General features: G+C 47.3%; 2 protein-coding genes across 7 annotated transcripts in view; both read left to right on the forward strand.

Annotated features, from left to right (window-relative positions):
- Positions 1 to 1,769: 1,769 nt before the first annotated feature.
- Positions 1,770 to 10,126, forward strand: SNX20 (sorting nexin 20). Of its 3 annotated transcripts, XM_044427792.1 has the most exons (6): positions 1,772 to 1,853; positions 3,761 to 4,015; positions 4,430 to 4,540; positions 5,199 to 5,435; positions 6,134 to 6,285; positions 8,249 to 10,126. In XM_044427792.1, the coding sequence occupies exons 4-6, from the start codon at positions 5,273 to 5,275 to the stop codon at positions 8,915 to 8,917; spliced, it is 984 nt and encodes a 327-aa protein (XP_044283727.1). In that variant the 5' UTR covers positions 1,772 to 1,853; positions 3,761 to 4,015; positions 4,430 to 4,540; positions 5,199 to 5,272; the 3' UTR covers positions 8,918 to 10,126. The 3 variants fall into 3 exon arrangements, with proteins under 3 accessions (XP_044283730.1, XP_044283727.1, XP_044283728.1); XM_044427793.1 differs by lacking the exon at positions 4,430 to 4,540; XM_044427795.1 differs by lacking the exons at positions 3,761 to 4,015; positions 4,430 to 4,540 and having other exon boundaries at positions 1,770 to 1,853.
- A 6,845-nt stretch (positions 10,127 to 16,971) lies between these two features.
- The window catches only part of CYLD (CYLD lysine 63 deubiquitinase), a 32,738-nt gene continuing 32,559 nt past the window's right edge, over positions 16,972 to 17,150 (forward strand). For 2 of the 4 annotated variants that reach the window (XM_044427689.1, XM_044427690.1), the window contains exon 1: positions 16,972 to 17,104. The gene's annotated coding sequence lies outside the window, so the exon portion shown is untranslated. The remainder of the gene's footprint in view (positions 17,105 to 17,150) is intronic. The other 2 variants (XM_044427691.1, XM_044427692.1) reach the window with 1 other exon arrangement.

The raw sequence follows: 17,150 nt of genomic DNA on the forward strand, positions 1-17,150 counted from the left end.
TAAAGCCGTTGCCTTCACTGTAGATGTGATCACCCAGAAGTTTTCTGCCACTGCTTTTTATTGCTTTTGACAGAAGGCAGTTTGAAAATTATATTTATAGTTGGAGAACTGGCTGTTCACAGATCTGTACAGCTTATTTTAACACTGACCTGCTTATCAGGCAATAACGGAGCTATTGAGCCTTCAAATTGCTGAGCGCAGTGAAAGGGGGGAGAATGGAAGGAAACGCTTTGCTATTTCATTTCCTTTTGCTTTCGCAAGATCAAGGGGGCTTTGTATCTTGGGAATTACAGCACAGAAATATCCCTTCTTAGTTACAGATCCATGCACAGAATTAGCCTGTGCATCACATTTGGCGACAGACAGACCCCACCCGGACACATTCAGACAACCCCCCACCCTGCGGCAACACTGTGGGGGGGGGGGAGGAAAATACAGAATACCTTATTATGCGCTGGAACCTTTTTTCTGCCTGAGCAGGTATGCTGTTGAAGACAAGGTGGGTGCGCATGATGGGGAACCAAAACAAGCTTTAGTGTCTTATTTTCCTGCTTCATGCATGCTGCTGGCACACTGCTGAATTGTCCTCACTGGGTGCAGCTTACCTTGTCATTCAGATCCCATGAGGGTAGGCCGCAGTGGCCGTCTGCAAACCACCCACGACCCCAGCACAAGCCATGGGCTCCCAGGTGGCTTAGGAACCCATTGGCTGTCCATCTTCACCAGGGTCTAATGGCAACTGACTGTGTCCAGTGAGGTCCTTTTGGGAATTCGGCAGTGTGCAGTGGAAAAGCTTGGTTTTTTTCCCTTCCTCAGAGGTGGAAATCAGTTCTGTTATGTCTGTGGCTCAGTTTTTTTTATTTATTCTTTATGTAGGGTGTTTCTATGCTAATCCATAGCTGAGATTCTCCAGAGGGCATACTTTAAAAACAAAAATACCAATGCAAGCAGAAAGAGAAAATGGAATTGCGATCTAAAAGCTGCATAGCGAAGAAAGATAGGTCTTCATTTAGACTTTAAGGAAAGCAAGAAAGAGGTCTTGAAATTTTAAAAGTATGTGTGTGGAGTACTTCGTTCAACGTATTCCATATAGGGTCAGGTTATCTGGAAAGTCCAAAGGTCTGGGAACTCAGCGGGCAAGATTTTCCCCAGAGGTGTGAGTTCTTGCAGCTCTGGGCCAATTAGATTTCCTGCGTTGTAATTTATGCTTATCCCATTTTATTTAATATTATATTTATAGCCTGCCTTTTTTCCTTTCAAGGAACTTATTAAATCATTCTCCTCCTCCCTGTTCTCAATATTACCCTCACCACAACAACCCTGTGAGGTAGGTTGGGCTGAGAGTCTGTGACTGGCCCAAAGTCTCCCAGTTGGCTCCATGGCTGAGCGGGGACTAGGACCCAGATCGTCTGAGTCCCAGTTCCACCCTCTTCACCACCCCACCACCCTGGCTCTCGGGGTTTTCAAATAAGACGGCCAGTGTTTCAACCAGGATATTTTCAAATAGGCCGCCCAATGTTTTGCTCACCATCTTCACATAATTAATAGGCACACTCATTATGTTTCGGGGACACCTCTGGGACACGGTAGACTCTATACCCATTCAGGGCAAGAGAGCACACAGGGCACCAACAAGCTTACTGGAGCTTGGATCCTGCTTTCAACCTTTTCCCTAACACCGTGCAAACCTAGCAGGACTTCCTTCTTTCGTCAGATTGAAATAGAGAAGTCGGCTGATATATGCAAAGTGAAACTCAGTCCTCTTGTTATTTTGAGAGTTCCGACGCAGAGCAGCTGCCATGAAATTCTAGACTCCGCCGTAGTAAAAATGCTTTCAAGAATACTACCACCAGGTCAGTATTTTGGGTCTTGACTTAATGGGGAGTTAAGTAGGGATGTTCTTCTCATTTGTGACAGTCCATTTTTCTGTTGGATCACTCGATAGCAGTCTGTAGGAAAGAATATTTTCCTCTCCTAACACGCTTGCTGTGCACCAGCCTCTTGGACAGCTTCCCCCCAAAACCACAAAGAACTTGGGCACCCTTCTCCACCTCCCTTTATTCCTTTTCCAGTGGATGCTGCAAATTTTGTGGCTACTGGGCTCAGCCTGCCTTCAGTGGGATTTGGAAGAGCCTCTTCGGGTAGCGTTTGCATGCCCACAACCTTGTAGACTGTAAGCCTCAGAGAAACAGCTATTTCTGCCGGAGGGATTGTCCAACTTTCTAGCTGGAACGCTCCAAGCTCCTGTGGCCACCCAGCACTGCCTGATGGTCACGCAGCTACTCTATTTTGCTTTGGCCTGTTTTCGGCACTTCTGCAAAACATGTAGATGCCCTGACCGCCTGGAATGCTGTCCCCATTTTAGTTCCATTTCTGCCCGCGTTCAGCCCTGGCGTTCGCTGTTAGAAGGACCGTTGTCACATCCACGGAATCTGTCAGTTAGGTGACAGTGGTGCGCGTTTGAATTGGACACCTGCTGGAACTGGGGAAGGAAATGTCAACACAAGCAGCCGAGGGACTGTGTCATTTGGGGGAGAGAGAGAGAGAGAAGTAGAGAGAGCGAGGCTGAGCCATTAGGCGAGGGCCCTTTCGGGGGATCTACATGCGAATCTGCATCTCCTGTGAGTGCCGGCTTTTGCCGCCATTTATGCTCTGGTTGCACATTCACACATGCTATGTGCTGACAGCAAAATCGTTTCTCCAGCCTTAGGACTTGATGCACGCCAAACAGCACAAGAGGAAGGCGAGGGCAGGTTCTGCAGAAGTTTCAAGGATTGCAAAAGCACGCAGACTTCCTAGGGGAAAAAACCCCCATGGGTGTGGGGAGTTCCCAAAATTGCCCAGTGAGGGACGGAGCATGCTCGGTGTCTGCAGAACGGTGCTGAGTGTGGAGGAGGAAAGACAGAGTGGAGGGGAAAGGTCCGTGTAATGGAGTGTCGCAGCCGGTTGGAGCCCTGAGCAGAAGCAGTCCATGCTGCAACTTTTTGGTGCAGTTCCTGGTAAAGATGATTGTATAGAGACTACCTATGCTTCCCATATATGCTGTCCAGAGGACACCAGGCCTGGATCTGTGTGGGGTTCCCCATCTTTTCCTGCACCCCCATTTGGAATCTCCGTGGCAGAGAATCAAGCCATGTTGTGTCAAGGATGGAGGGCACCCCCCCCCCCCAGTAGCTGTGATTTATTTTCCTCCATAGGAGGGAATGGCTGCCACTCACTCACACAGAGGAAGGTTAAGAGGTGCAGAACTGGGGTGCTCCAGGTGTCCCTCCCATTTCTGCAACCTGGCTTTGCTCCATAGCACGAAAGGTGTTGATGGCCACTTGGGGAGAAGGCTTTCAAGGCCTCCCCAAGCACGCCCTTCAGAGATGGCTTGGGGGACAGTGGCGTCCCCCAGCTGTGGAAACCCCTTCCCAAGGAGGTCCATCTGGCCCCGGCATTGCCATTTTTTCCGTATCGGTGTCTGCGGAGGGAAACATAAGGAGAAGGCAAGAATTGTTCCCAAGCAAAGAGACCATCTCCTCCTTCCCACCTCTTTCAAGTTGAGCTCCTTGGGAGAGGCCTTTTCGACGGCTGCCCACTTTTGCAAGTCCACGGTTTGCACCAACTCTTCCGGTTGGCGTGCAACTTATAACGATCACATCTCACCTAAAGCAGCTCTCAGGGTACAGGGATTGTGGCTTCCAGCTATTTCAGGATCGTGGTTTCCTGTTTTGCTGTACGTCAGCATAAAGGTGTCTCTTTCTCTTTCACACCATAGGGGAGTTTTATAACAGATGCCACACCTAGAAGAGCTGAGTGCCCCCATTCAGCCTTTCTGATGAGCAGCCTTCCCTGAAGGTCCATTTCTCTTGGTTCGGCTCTCTCCAGATGAATTACATTGCAGTTCTTTAACATGCTGCCTGCCATGCTGGGAGTTGGAGTCCAACTCATCTGGAGAGCACCAGCTTGGGGAAGGATGCTATTATATTGGGGAGCAGATGTTCTTGTCCATTTTGACTGAGCCAATTAAAAGGTGGGTTTGGAAGGAGGCCTTCTGCTGGTGCATGTCAGTGGCGGGAGGCGGATGAGATCAGAAAAGGAGGTGGATGATTGTCCAGACGTGATGGTGCTCAGCTTATTACTGGGTCACGTATATTGGTGGAAGGGGCAAAAGCTATGAGATGACAACCTTGGGCTATTTCACTCACCAGAGTGTTCCTGGGGTGTTGCTGCTTATCAGAGCGTCATTTTAATAGCTAGTGGATGGATCCACAATGGATCAAAATGGGATTTTCCCAGCACAGAAGCAAGCGAGACTGAAACTTCTAAAACTCAGAACTGAACTCTTCGGTTCAGGAAGTAAGATGTGGATTGTGGTTTCCCATTGGCAGACCAGAGGCTAAGAATTTAATGATGGTGGGGGGTGGGGGGATTCCTCTTTCTTGAGGTGCTGGTTGGGGGACTGCAATACCTGATGGGAAGTCTGAAGCCGGAAGTGGCACTCCAAGAGCACCAATCAAGATCTGGGACCCCTCCAGCTGCCACCTTCAAAGGACGGGTCAGTGGGTGGCAACGAAGGGCAGGGCCTCTTCAGTAGCAGCCCCCGAGCAGTGGGACCAGTTCAGCACTGAGGCCCACCTGGCACTAACTTTGGTAGCTTTTGGGCACCAGGTTAAGACTGATCTATGACAGGGCATTTAATTCATTTTATATTTTATTGGGCATTATGACAGCTGCTGCCTTGTGACTGGTCTTGTGACTTAATTTTTGGAAGGCATGGCAGCTTTTAAAACTGGGTTTTAAATTTGACATCTTAATTCTGTATTGTGTGCTTAGGTAATTTTTATTTTTACATTATTTTACATGTTGTACTGTATTAGTACTGTTTTTCCGTCTGCTGTTGTGAACCACCCAGAGACCTTCAGCTACTGGGTAGTGTAGAAATAGAATTAGTAAATAAATAATAACATTATCATCATCACTGCCATCATTGTCATTATTATTAATAATAGTAGCATTATTACTTTTTAATTTTATGTTTCAATAATATCAAAAACATCATTGATATGTTATTAATATTTGATAATGGTAATAAAATAATGTATTAATGATTAATAATAGTGATGCTTCCTCTTTCTGAACACTAAGTCGAATCTCGTTGTCTCACATTCCATCTGATGAAGCTGATGCATTGCATATCTCTTTTTTCTCCAAAGGCCTTTCCAAGGCGTTCGCACAGGGCATGGGGAAGCATGGACACACGAACCCCTAGCTTTCCGACGGGTGTGCCATGGAGGGAGGCCAGGGCGCTCCAGCAGCAGGCAACCTGCCAGAAGGACAGGCAGCAACGGCTGGGTCAGGGGCAGCTGCCCTTGCAGCTGAAAAAGAGGGCTGCAGAAACACCCCTTCACCTCAAGAAAACCAGGAACTGGCAGAGCCTGCCGATTCCTCAGGTAAGGTCTAGTTAGGTGATTCTGTTACTCCCAGTGCTTTTTTTGCCAAAAAAAAAAAAAAAAAGGTGGTGGAACGCACATCGCCACCGGCAGTAAGCACACACACCAATCCCAAGCCGAGCAGCGGAGCAGCGTCCCAAGCAGCTCTCTCTCACTATCAGATAGCAGATCCCAGACACAATAGCAGCCTGCAGGCACTATGTTAATGATGTTTGCTCCTGATCTGCTACACCAAAATCACTTCGTAAAATCCATTGGAAAAAAGGTGCCGGAACACCGTTCCGGTGCGTTCTATGACAAAAAAAGCCCTGGTTACTCCTCTTGCTCGGCACAAGAAAATGACTGCAGCTCTGCAGCTACCTCAGGTGTAGCTAACTAACATTGTTTTCTGGGCTTTGTTCTTGTTTTGTTTTGTAAGCTTCACAACTGCTTCTGCAGAGCAAAAGCAAAATTTGTTTTAAAAAGTTTTTTTTCCCGTATCTTCAGCTCCTTAACTCATAGCTCCATCACGGCTGCATAAATAAAACGGGGCTTGCTTCCGTTGCCCCACATCACCCGCTGGCTCTGGGTCGTCCTTGGGAGATCCTGGACTTTGCCCCGAGCTCTGGTCCTAGGTGTGCCTCTGGCCAGCCATCGAGGGAAATGGTTTTGAGATGCAGCGATGAGCAAACATTGTCCATTTCATTATGTCCCTGTAGGTGAGCAAGACACCCCAAATCTCAACTCTTCCATGACAACTAAGGAACTTCAGGAATATTGGAGGAAGGAGAAACGCAACTGTCGAGAAGTCAAAGTCGTTTTCGAAATCCCATCGGCTGTAATTGTCGAGAAACCCTTCTCTAAATATGTGGTAAGCTCATGCTGGAATGCCAGCTGGTGTTAGGAGGGTCCCGAATTATTCAATCCCCCCATCCATTTTTGGAAGAAACATAGGTAGCATTATATCTGGAAGAAAAGGTTGCATTAGCCATGGTTTCTCCAAACACAGAGCTCCCAACCATGGTTAGAAGCAAGATTTGCATTGTGGTTTGAATTTCTTATCACTCTCATCACATCGACATTAATAATTTTGTTATTCCAAATGTGTTTATTTATTTATTTAGAGTATTTGTATGCCGTCCTTTTGCAGAGCCTCAGGACGGCTTACATAAATAAGAAGAATAAAACAAAACATAATACAAATAAAATCCAGATCCACCCTGGCTGCAGATTAAAACCTATATAGCTCATGTTAAAAGTTATTAAAATATTGTTGAAATAAAAAGGTCTTAGCCTGGCACCGAAAAACAAATAACGACTGCCCTAACAAGTTGGGGAATGCTGATCGGAGACTTAGAATGCTTCTTTTGGCCAGGTAGGAAATGATTTGTCAGCCTGGTTTCTACTGTCAGTTCCAGCTTTCCCAGTCTGAAGCCTTTCAGGAATTTTGGACCCACGATCATCAGTCCTAGCCAGGATGGCTAGTAGTCAGGAATAGATTGGGTTGTAGTCCAGCAGTTTCCAGTGGATGCCAGGTGGGAGAGGGCTGCGCCATTCCTGGCAATGGCTTTTCATGGCTTCAGGCCCTTCCTACCACCTGCCACCATCTAGGGATTCTTGAGGGATTAGACAAGTGCAAGTTTTGATGCACATGGATTGTATTCTCCCCGACCACAAACCTATGTGCATCATCTGAGGTTTTCTTCCAGGTGCCTTGTCTGAGGGCGGCTTGGAAGGTGCCAATGGGGTCTTCTCAGTGGTGTCCCCCCCGCCCCAATTTTGGAATGCTTTCCTTGATGAGGTCCACTTGGTACCAACATCGTTATCTTTGGGGCACCAGATTAAGAGCTTCATCTCTCGGGCATCTGGCAGTTTAAGATGAGGTTTTTAAAACAGGTCTTGAAGTTTTCCTTGTTGATTAAATGTATCCTTCAGATGAATGCATCCTCATCGTGATGATTGTATGTTTGCATGTATATGGTTCTATAACGTATTTTATGGTTTTAACTTTTGTGCACCTCCCAAAGGGCTGAGTTTTTAGGCAGTATAGAAATGAAATGAAAATGATATGATAAATCCTGGCCTAAAGTACAGATAAGAATGGAATTATTAGATATAGTTTTTGCTCAGAACACATGCCACTGTATACTTTAGAACAAACATGTTTAGAAATGCCTAGATCTAGATAAAATAAATTTATGCATGTGTATTCTTGATAAAATACACATTGACATGCATATTTAAGTAGCATCTTTATCTGAATTTAGGGACAGTTTTTTAAAAATTGCATATTCATACAGGATGGGATCAAATAGATTTATATATGAACACACAAAATGTTGTTTCATTAATTACATTATCTTCCCAACAGCTGAAGCTCTCGACAGTTTTAAAAATGGTAAAATTTATATACAAGCAAATATATAAACACACAACATGCAGAGAGCAACGCATAGATCCACAATATTGAACTTGAGAAGAAATTCAAGGCCTGATTCAGACCTTGTTGTATTCCGCCCAGTGCTTGAGGGAAGAAGATCTTAATTTGGTGCAAAAAATATAATGGTAGAGCTAGGTGGGCCATGTGGGAGAGATCACTGGCATGGACCACAAGTGGCATGGACCACAAGTAATCTTCCTATCCATTTTCTGACCCTTTCTTGTTGATGTTTTTATGGGGAGATGTGGGGGATCGAACGTGGAACCTTCTACTTGCAAAGGAGAAATTGTTCCTTCAAGTTTGGCCCACAATCTTGTCAGACTTTAGTCTGTGCAAAAACTGAGTCTTGCATAAAAAATGTTCCTGAAATTTTGTGTGCATCTCTCTCTGCTAGAAGTACCAAATTCTCATCGTCCAGACGGGAAGCTTTGATAGCAATCGATCCATGATTGAACGCCGGTATTCAGATTTCGAAAGGCTGCACACAAATCTTTTGAAGGAGTTCTGTGATGAAATGGAAGATGTCACCTTTCCAAAGAAGACTCTGACGGGAAATTTCACGGAGGAGATAATCATTGAGAGGAAACTAGCCTTCCAAGATTATTTGCGGCTTCTCTACTCCATGGAATGCACACGGACATCGAGAATGTTTATTGACTTTTTAACAAGACCAGAACTGGAGGAAGCTTATGGGTGTCTTCGCGGAGGACAATACAACAAAGCTTTGGAAGTCTTTCTGGAGACGGTAGCTCTGCAAGAAAAGCTCACCAAACATAGGCCCGTGCTCTTGGTTCCCACTCTCTGTGCCATCCTCGTGTGTTACAAAGATCTGGAAAATCTCAAAAGTGCCTATGAATTTGGAGAAAAGGCTTTGTCGCGTCTCAGTAAGCACCCTAGCCACCGGTATCACATCCCTCTGCTGGAAACCATGATCTCCTTAGCATATGGACTTGGCAAGGATTTTGTATCCTTCCAAGAGAAAATGGAAGAGGAGGAGGCCAAGAAATGTCAGAATAAAGCGGTGACGTTGAAAGAACTTGCCGTTCGAGAGTACTTACATTGAAGGAAAGAAGAACCACTGAGGTGGAACCATGGAGAAATTACTGGGTGGAGAAAGCACTGGAATGCCAACACAGTGCCCTTTGGATAGAAGTGTTAGGAGTCCTCCCTCTGGAAAAACCCCCAGTTTGTTGTGTATAAATTTAGGGACACCGGAAGTCGCTTCAATACTGAGTCAGACCACTGGTATATTTAAGCCTTGTACTGTTGCCGCTGACCGGCAGCAGTTCTCCAGGGTATATCAGGGCCTTGCCCGTGCTGGGAATAACTGCACATACAAATTAGGCCAGAGCAATGCAGGATTGGGCCCTCTCCTCATGCAATAGACCTTCAAAGGTTGGAGAATTGGATTCTGGTTCAGATGAGAGGGGCTCAGAATTGACAGCTGAATTACAGAGGGTACTCGTCCCAGCGTTAAAGCAGGCAGTTGCAGGGGATCGAACAGTTTTTGATGCTGTGGGAAAGTTTAGCGAGCAAGCTGAGAAGGGAGGGCACAGACCCAGCTTCATCCGTCTGATCATACGGGGTCAGGTTAAGAGCGGCGGGAGTGTGTGTGTGTGAGAAGTCTCAATGGTTCCTTAAGCGGCACCCACCTTGATGCTGGGCCAGCTTTTTCTTGTTTAGAAAGGAAAATATGTGTTCAGTTTGGAATCAACAGCAATACTCCTTTGTAGCTAGCCCAGCAGGTCCCTTGAGCATAAAAAAGGACTTTTAGCGAGAAAGCATTTGTCCTGATCTGCTTGGAAGGAAGGAGGGGGAGAAGAGCCGCCATGGCATGCAGATGGGTGAAATTTTTATTTGTTTGGTTGTTTTTATGAGAATTCACCAATATTTGCAAAACTCTTGGAAGAACTTTTAAACAAAGAATGTGGCAGAAAGTGAACATGACAGACTTGTTCATCCCTTTAAACAGGTCTCCAATTCCAGACATCTATGTAGATAATCAAAATACCTCCATATGCAATCAATGACAAAGAATGTGATTTTTTGAATAAACATTACCAAAATAATATTTATTAACAATGCTGCTCCCTCTCACCTAGAGGAGAAAATGGTATTTCCTTACTGATATGATGCTGAAATGTTCCTTTGCCAGTGGGGAATTTTTAGGGGCAGAAACTGAAATGCTTGAAGCAGAGCAGACTAAGGGTGAAAAACAGCCTTTGGCTTTGTATCTTTCTTATTTTCAGTGCCATCAGTCCAGGATTGCCATACTAATTAGGGTTAGTGAGATTGAAGTTCTTCCTCCTTTGATATGTCAGGGGTAAGAAATGTGCATAAGAAGGGAGAGAATAGCACAACCTATTCAAACCTCGAAACTCTAGCAAGTTAATTTAACGTCCACTCATGTGAGCCGCTCCACCTGCTAAAATTGATTAGAAATGTTCTCCGTGGCGTTCCTTCAACATCTATCTCAGTCGTGCTTGGCTGAGGCACTGGGGAAGGCTTTCGCTCTGACTTTGCGCAGGCTGTGGAATGCCTGATGGAGCACTGTTTGTCTTGTCACCCTCTCGGAAGTCTTCCAGCACGGCCCTCTTGCAATTGCCTTTTCATGTGGACAGGCATTTTGCCAACGAAGTTGTCTTTCTGCTTCCAAGAGTTTCTGAATTTCTGCATTCTTCAGTAAGCTTTTGTGGATTGATTTTTTTAACAAATATTTTTAGCTTGTAAGCTGTCTTGTGTGTTCTTTTTGAACTGGAGAAGTATGGTAAAAATGTCTGTAGTGAACACAAACATATGCTTCAAGAGTCTCTGTGAAATGAGAGAGGAAATCCAGAACCCAAGGGGAAGAAAGATCGGCACGTCCAGGCTCAATAGTTAAAGGATGATAGAGGAAACACATGTGCCACAGTGATGCAGATGAAGCAAGAATGCTAGCGTGCCTGGATTCACTCTAAGTTTCATGCTGCCACAAAATGCTTGACTGATCATCAGTCTGGCTCTTTCAAAGCTGAAAGACATTGTCCACACACAGCCGAGAGTCTTGCTTTGTTGATATTGGTGCAGTGGAGGCTTCAGCTTTCTGGGAAAGCCATCCACTCATTCATCTCCTGAAGGTCCAGAATGCCTCTTTTCTTCTTTTTCTTCTTCCTCTTTTTGGCCTTCTTCTTCTTCATTGTTTATTTCCTGGTGGGTCACCTTTCCTGTTGTCCCACATGCTTCCAATTGGTTGCTTGGAAAGATGTCATATCCTTTCCACTCCTCCGTGCAGCTCTGGATTTGCACATCACTCAGGTCTGCACTGTCTTCTAGACACAGTTCAGGTGAGCTGTTCACCAGGTCTCCATCATGCTTTGGACCATGCAGCATCACTGTGGCCTCAAGGTTGTCATTGCCCTGTACATCTGGAATGTCATTGGATAAGATGTCATGCACTATCACTGGCTCTAGACCATGCGTGTTCCACTTAGGTCCAGAAAACTCCAGCATCTTTTCCACCGAACTGTAGAGAAACCAAATTTTGCATCAAATTTAGACCTCACTTTAAACGGCATGCACCTTACTTTTCCTTCCTAGGTGGGCTGACTTTGATCTTTTCTTGGCCAACTTTCTCTTTACTAGAAGAAGAACTTTCAAAGCCCACCATGGCCTTGTCCTCTTTTCATTCTCTGCTCCCAAGAAACGGATACAATCCTGCCCATATCCTTTGTATCTCTAGTTCCAGCTATCAGAAGTTCGTCTGTTCCCACAAATGACTCCACCCTTGATGCCCTTCAGGCCTGGAACTAACCTTCCTTCAAGCTGCTCCTCAAAGCCTGCCATTTCCATGGAACCATTGACACAAACCCCAAGTTTCCATGTCTTCCTGCACCTAACTGCACTAATCCTAATCACATCTAATTGAAGCAGGGTTCCTGTCCCTGAAGGACATGGCTGGATTCAGTTCTGAAGATGTTACTGGCGAGAACTTGCCAGTGGAGAATGGGTGGGCGGAACTGATTGCCGGGAGGTTTAGGACAGAGAAAAGGAAGTACTTCTTTATACAACATAGTTAAACTACGGAATTTGCTACTACAGGAAGTGGTTGTGGCTGCCAATTTGGATGGCGTTACGGGGGGATTGGACAAATTCATGGAGGTGGAGGCTATCAGTGGCTACTAGCCTTGCTGGCTATGGGCTACCCCCTTCACCAGAGGAGGCGTGACTGCTCACACCAGTTGCTGAGGAGCTTGGGCAGGTGGAGGTCTTGCACTCAGCCTGCTTGGGGCGGTCCTGTGGGCCAGTGCTTTGTCACTGTGTGAATAGAGTGCTGGACTAGATGGTCTGATCAGCAGGGCTTTTCTTATAACTTCTTATGTTGTCCAGGAGAGAGCTGCAACACCTTAAGGGTAAAATCCTATGTAAGCTTAGGCAGAAGATAGTCAAGAGCGCATATCATCCCCCTGGCTTTTGTCTGCCTTAGCATGCACAGGATTGCACCCTAACTAAATTTTGCTATACATCTTGATTTTTCAAGGCTCAGTGTTCAACATCTCTCCAGGGCACGCTAAGCGCTGTAGGCCCTTTTTCTGTCCAACTTGCACAGGATTGTACCTGAGGCTGGCTAAGAGGCAGTGTGGGTTTCATATGCAAATAGCAGCCAACACTGTGTTTCAAAGAGAAAAAGAAATATTTACATATTAGAAACCAAGTGAAATAGAGGCGATGGGAGTGGGTGGTTGTCAAGACAACTCCAATTTTCTGAGAAATCAGCGCTCTCTTGTCTTCTACAGAAGGAGGACCTCTTGAAAAAGAGGAGTGCCATGGCTGTATTGGATCTGGGCAGCACATGTTTGAGAATCAATGGATTTCTCCTAATTTCTGATGGAGGGAATCCATTTCATTTAAGAATTCATTTGATTGTGATGGTGTCCTACCTGGTAAGTTACATTTTACCAGGTCTGGAGTATGCCAAATGTTCGATTATACCTCTGGTTTGGAAAGGATTTACTGCCACTTTTCTTCAGAAAACCTCTTTCTTCCCTCCAGCCCACTTCAGAGGGCTTCTGCTGAATTGTCTCTCTGGATCTCTGATTCATTAATCCTCCTCATGTCTCTGTATAGATATCCCATGTGACTTGGGCTCGCCCTACTGTACCTTTTCAGCAAGGCTTAGATTAGAAAGAATGGGTACCTTCTCCTTGTCTTGAGACAGCGGAGGCAGCAAAAGAACGTCTCCTGGAAACACACCCAGCACCTAGACAGCCTCAACATTGGCTCTGGGTGTTTGAGGTTGTGTCCGTAGCCTCTTGGGGAGGACAGCCGAGCCCCGAACGCCAGCCACTTGTAGAGCAATCTGGGCTGAGCACAGGCCCTCCTGGCCTCAGGCAGCCCAAGGCGTCTTGTGGCTCGGATGCAGCGTCCTGATTAGTCCGTGTCCCTGAGGCTCTGTAACTCCACGCCATGGTCATGCCTTCTCAGTCACAGCCTGGAGCCATTGTGACACCTCCCAGGCTCTGCTCTCTCTCCATCCTTTCAAATGATTTGCATACTGGCACCAAATGGGTGGCAGTGTGTAAGCAGAGTGCCCAGTCAGGGAAGCGGCTGAAGCGTCACCGTTGCCTAGAAATAAATGCCATGGAATGTTGTTTCCATCTGGGTGGACCAAGAGGGGCTGCATTGCTGCTGTTGTGTATGGAGGTGTCTTCTTAAAAATCACGAGCTCCTATAGGATGATTTCTGCTGACTTTCATGAGTCCTGCTGCCAGCAATGGTATTTGCTGTCTTCAGGTGGAAACTGGGCTGGAGGATGAAGGCTTTGGAAGGGACAGGAGCTTTGGGGAAAAGGCGGGATCTCATCCAAGGAACAGAGGGGCTGGCTGGACAGGCCAAATTGCCCTGTGAAGCCGTAGTTCCCTAGCCCTGTTTTGGTGTCTGCTTGGAAAAAATGGGGAGCTTGGGCCATCAATATGATCAGATCTTCTCCTTGGCTTCAGACAAGCTGAAGGTGATGAAATGACTGAATGCAAGGACTCCTCAGGCAGCTCAGCATCCCGTGGTGTCGTGTTCAAGCTCTCCTATTTTGGGCGTGTGCCAAACTCCCCATCACAACCTCTTGTTCTTCTGAATTTTGATCAGCCGTTTCTGAGTCAGGAACCGGTGGGGGGGGGCACCTTGCTCAGGCGGCCCAGCGCTAGAATGAGAGGAAGCTACTCCTTCAGGTGCCTCCCCATCAGCCTGCGGGGAGGTTATTCGCTCAGGGGCTAAGGGGTCAGGTGGTGGAGTGGTTTCTTGCCCAGCAGTCTGAGAGCCAGGCTGTATATGGGCCGTCTGGGCACTGGTCCTCAAATATCAGTCTCCTTGGTCCAAGGCCTGACTCTCTCGGTTAGCTCCCGTCTCGTCTTCACGAGTAGACGTCTATGTCGAGCCATCAGGCATGACAAGTGGCTTGTGTGGTACTGGCCGAGGCGGGGTGTTCTTGGAGAGCGGCTGATGTGGTTCTGTGGAGCATCAGAGGTGTCAGTGTCTCGTAGGTCTGGAGACCTGCCCCACATGCTGTGGCATTTGATGCAGCAGGTTGGCCAGACCCAGCAGAGCGGTCCCCGGGTCATCTCTGGACTCAGCCTGAGGAGCTCAGGGCACTGCATAGAGTCGGTAGAGGGGACAGCTCGCCAGAGGCAATGTGCTGCTGCTACAGGGAAATGGCCAGAAGGTCTCTTGGGAATGGCTGCCACCACTCCACAGCCTCGCTACGAAGGCCTCTGCGGGAGATGTCGGACTGCAGATGTATTGGCTTGCCTGGAAGGGCAGAGCACAGGCTCCTGGTCTGAGGGGGTGCCACCTGCCACCCTTCTGCATCCACCACTGGAAGTGTTCCAAAACACATGGAAGACGCCAGGTGAGGGAAGATTAGCCTTCTTCAAGTGTAGGGTTTAAGGCCTTGATCGGTATATTCTTGCCCACCCTCACAAACTTGTTATTGAATTAGTATTGACATGTTGGTGTAAATTTGGGGCACACTTGAGATGCCTGTAAGGCCCTGGACTTGGAGGCTTGCTGAAAAACAAAGGAGTCATCGTTACCATCTAGACCTCCCACCCTACCTTCTCGCTGAATTGACTTTTCTGCTTTTCTAGCTGGGGCATCTTGGAGCAGGAGGGGAGAAGCCAGGACGGTTCCAGGATACCATGCATCCTGGCCTCCCCAATCTCCTCCTTTCCCTGCACCCCAATACTTCTCCTCTCCAAGATCACTTCCCTAATCCTGGAGAGAAGCCAGCACAGTTCTTTCTCTACTGGAGGGAGGGCAATCCTGTCTGTTTTCCCGGTCTAAGGCTGAAGTGCTATGTCCAGCCACAGATCTGGAAATCCAAGCTATTTTATGCCCCCCACCCCTTGGATGTGCTTTAGGGCCTGTTTATTTAAAATATTTCTTAACCACCTTTCAGGGCAGCAGTCCTTCCAAACCAAAGGGCCTCAATGAAAGACACAATAAAAAACAATCCAGTATTTTAAAACAGTAAAAACTCAAACACACACACAACTTCATGTGATTTTATGGCCACTGAAATAGAAACATAGAAACAGAGTGAGTCAGAAGGGGCTTCCTGAGCCATCTAGTCTGACCCCCAGCTCCAGTCAGCTCTGCTCACAACATGCCCACCATGTGCATGTCCAGCCTTGAACACCCGCACCAATGGGGCCTCAACCACCTCTCGTGGAAGCCCATTCCACACCCTCGGGGTCCTGACTGTCAGGAAGTGCTTCCTGGCATCCAAACGGAACCTTGGCTCCCTGAGCTTTGCTCCGTTGGAGCGCGTCCTGCCTTCCTCTGCAGGGGAGAACAGGTCTCTCCCCACCTCCATGTGATACCCCCTCACATACCTGTGTGTCGCCAACAGATCCCCTCTGAGTCTCCTCTTCTCCAGGCTGAAGAGACCCAGTTCCCTCCGTCTCGCCTCATACGGCATCCCCTGCAAACCAGCCACCAACCTTGTGGCCCTGTGCTGCACTGACTCCAACCTGGCTATATCCTTTCTGTAATGAGGGGCCCAAAACTGAGCACAATACTCCAGTTGCGGGTGCACTACAGTCGTGTAGAGTGGTAGTAATACCTAGAAATGTTTTATACCAGTTGCTATTCTTTTTAGGTTTTAGTCCGCTCTATAATATTTTGTGTCAAGTGTATCCATATTTTGCAAAATTTTCTGATGGTGGTTTATAAACCTTTTAAGAAATAGAAGTGCATTAATTTATAGTTATGTTCAGATTTTGTAAATATTTTCAATGTTTTTCAATTCAACCGATTTTTAAAGATAGGAATTCATTCATTTACACAGATGCTCGTATTTTATAAGTATTTTCCATGATTTTTACAAACCTATATTTATATATATTATATAATTATAATTTTTATATTTATAATAACTCTCATATTTTGCACATATTTTAATGCATTTTATTCAACCCTCCCAGTACAAATATATTAAATTTCAATGTAAAACTATCCGTCTATTCGACAGGAGCTTGATGGAGACAAGAAAAATAACAGTGCAAACCACTCCGTTGATTGGTTATCCATAGGACTATTTTTCATGGCGCTTCCACCAATAGCGAAGAGGAGCCGGAAAGATTTTATCCAATTACAATCCACAATCCGCCTTTTCTCCGCCCTTCCTTTATAACAAATAGAAAGGTAAGTGGGCGGGAGCATGTTGGAGTCATCCAATCCACTCAGATTATCCCACGGCTGAGAGGACCCGCCTTCCTTTCCCAGCCACTGATCAGGCAGAAATCAGCCTAGCCAGCCAACGAGACGCCTGTATTCTAGGCTCTTTCTTTCTTTTTTTTTTAACCGCTGCTTCTCCAACCAAACTTGATGGAGGGGGCTGGATGCGGCGGAAATTCCCACTGGTACCGCGGCAGAGGAAAGACAGAGCGGCCGAAAAGGAGGGGCGGGCTTTCGCCGGAGAGAAGCCACTAGGGAAGACGAACGTTAACCTCCGCCTCGCCGCTACTGGCTGCGGCGCGGCAGGAGGCGGGGCGGAGCGCTGGCAAGTCGCAGCAGCGTAGGGCGTGCTCCCCGAAGCCGCTGTCCTGCGCTTCTGAGGGGATGCGAGGCGGCGGCGGCGGCGGTGGCGGGCGGGCTGCGCCCCTTCGAGGTCCGCCTGCGGCGTCGTGAGGGCGGGCGGCGCGGCAGGCCTCGGCCCGGAGCAGCAGGCGGCGGACGAGGATGGGGACGGCGCCCGGCGGCCGCGGCCGGGCTCGGCGCGGTGAGCGGCGGGACGGGGCTGCGCAGGCGGGCGCGGAGGGGGGATT

The sequence above is a fragment of the Varanus komodoensis genome, unplaced genomic scaffold, assembly GCF_004798865.1.
Source record: "Varanus komodoensis strain SLA01 unplaced genomic scaffold, ASM479886v1 scaffold19, whole genome shotgun sequence".
NCBI lineage: Eukaryota > Metazoa > Chordata > Lepidosauria > Squamata > Varanidae > Varanus > Varanus komodoensis.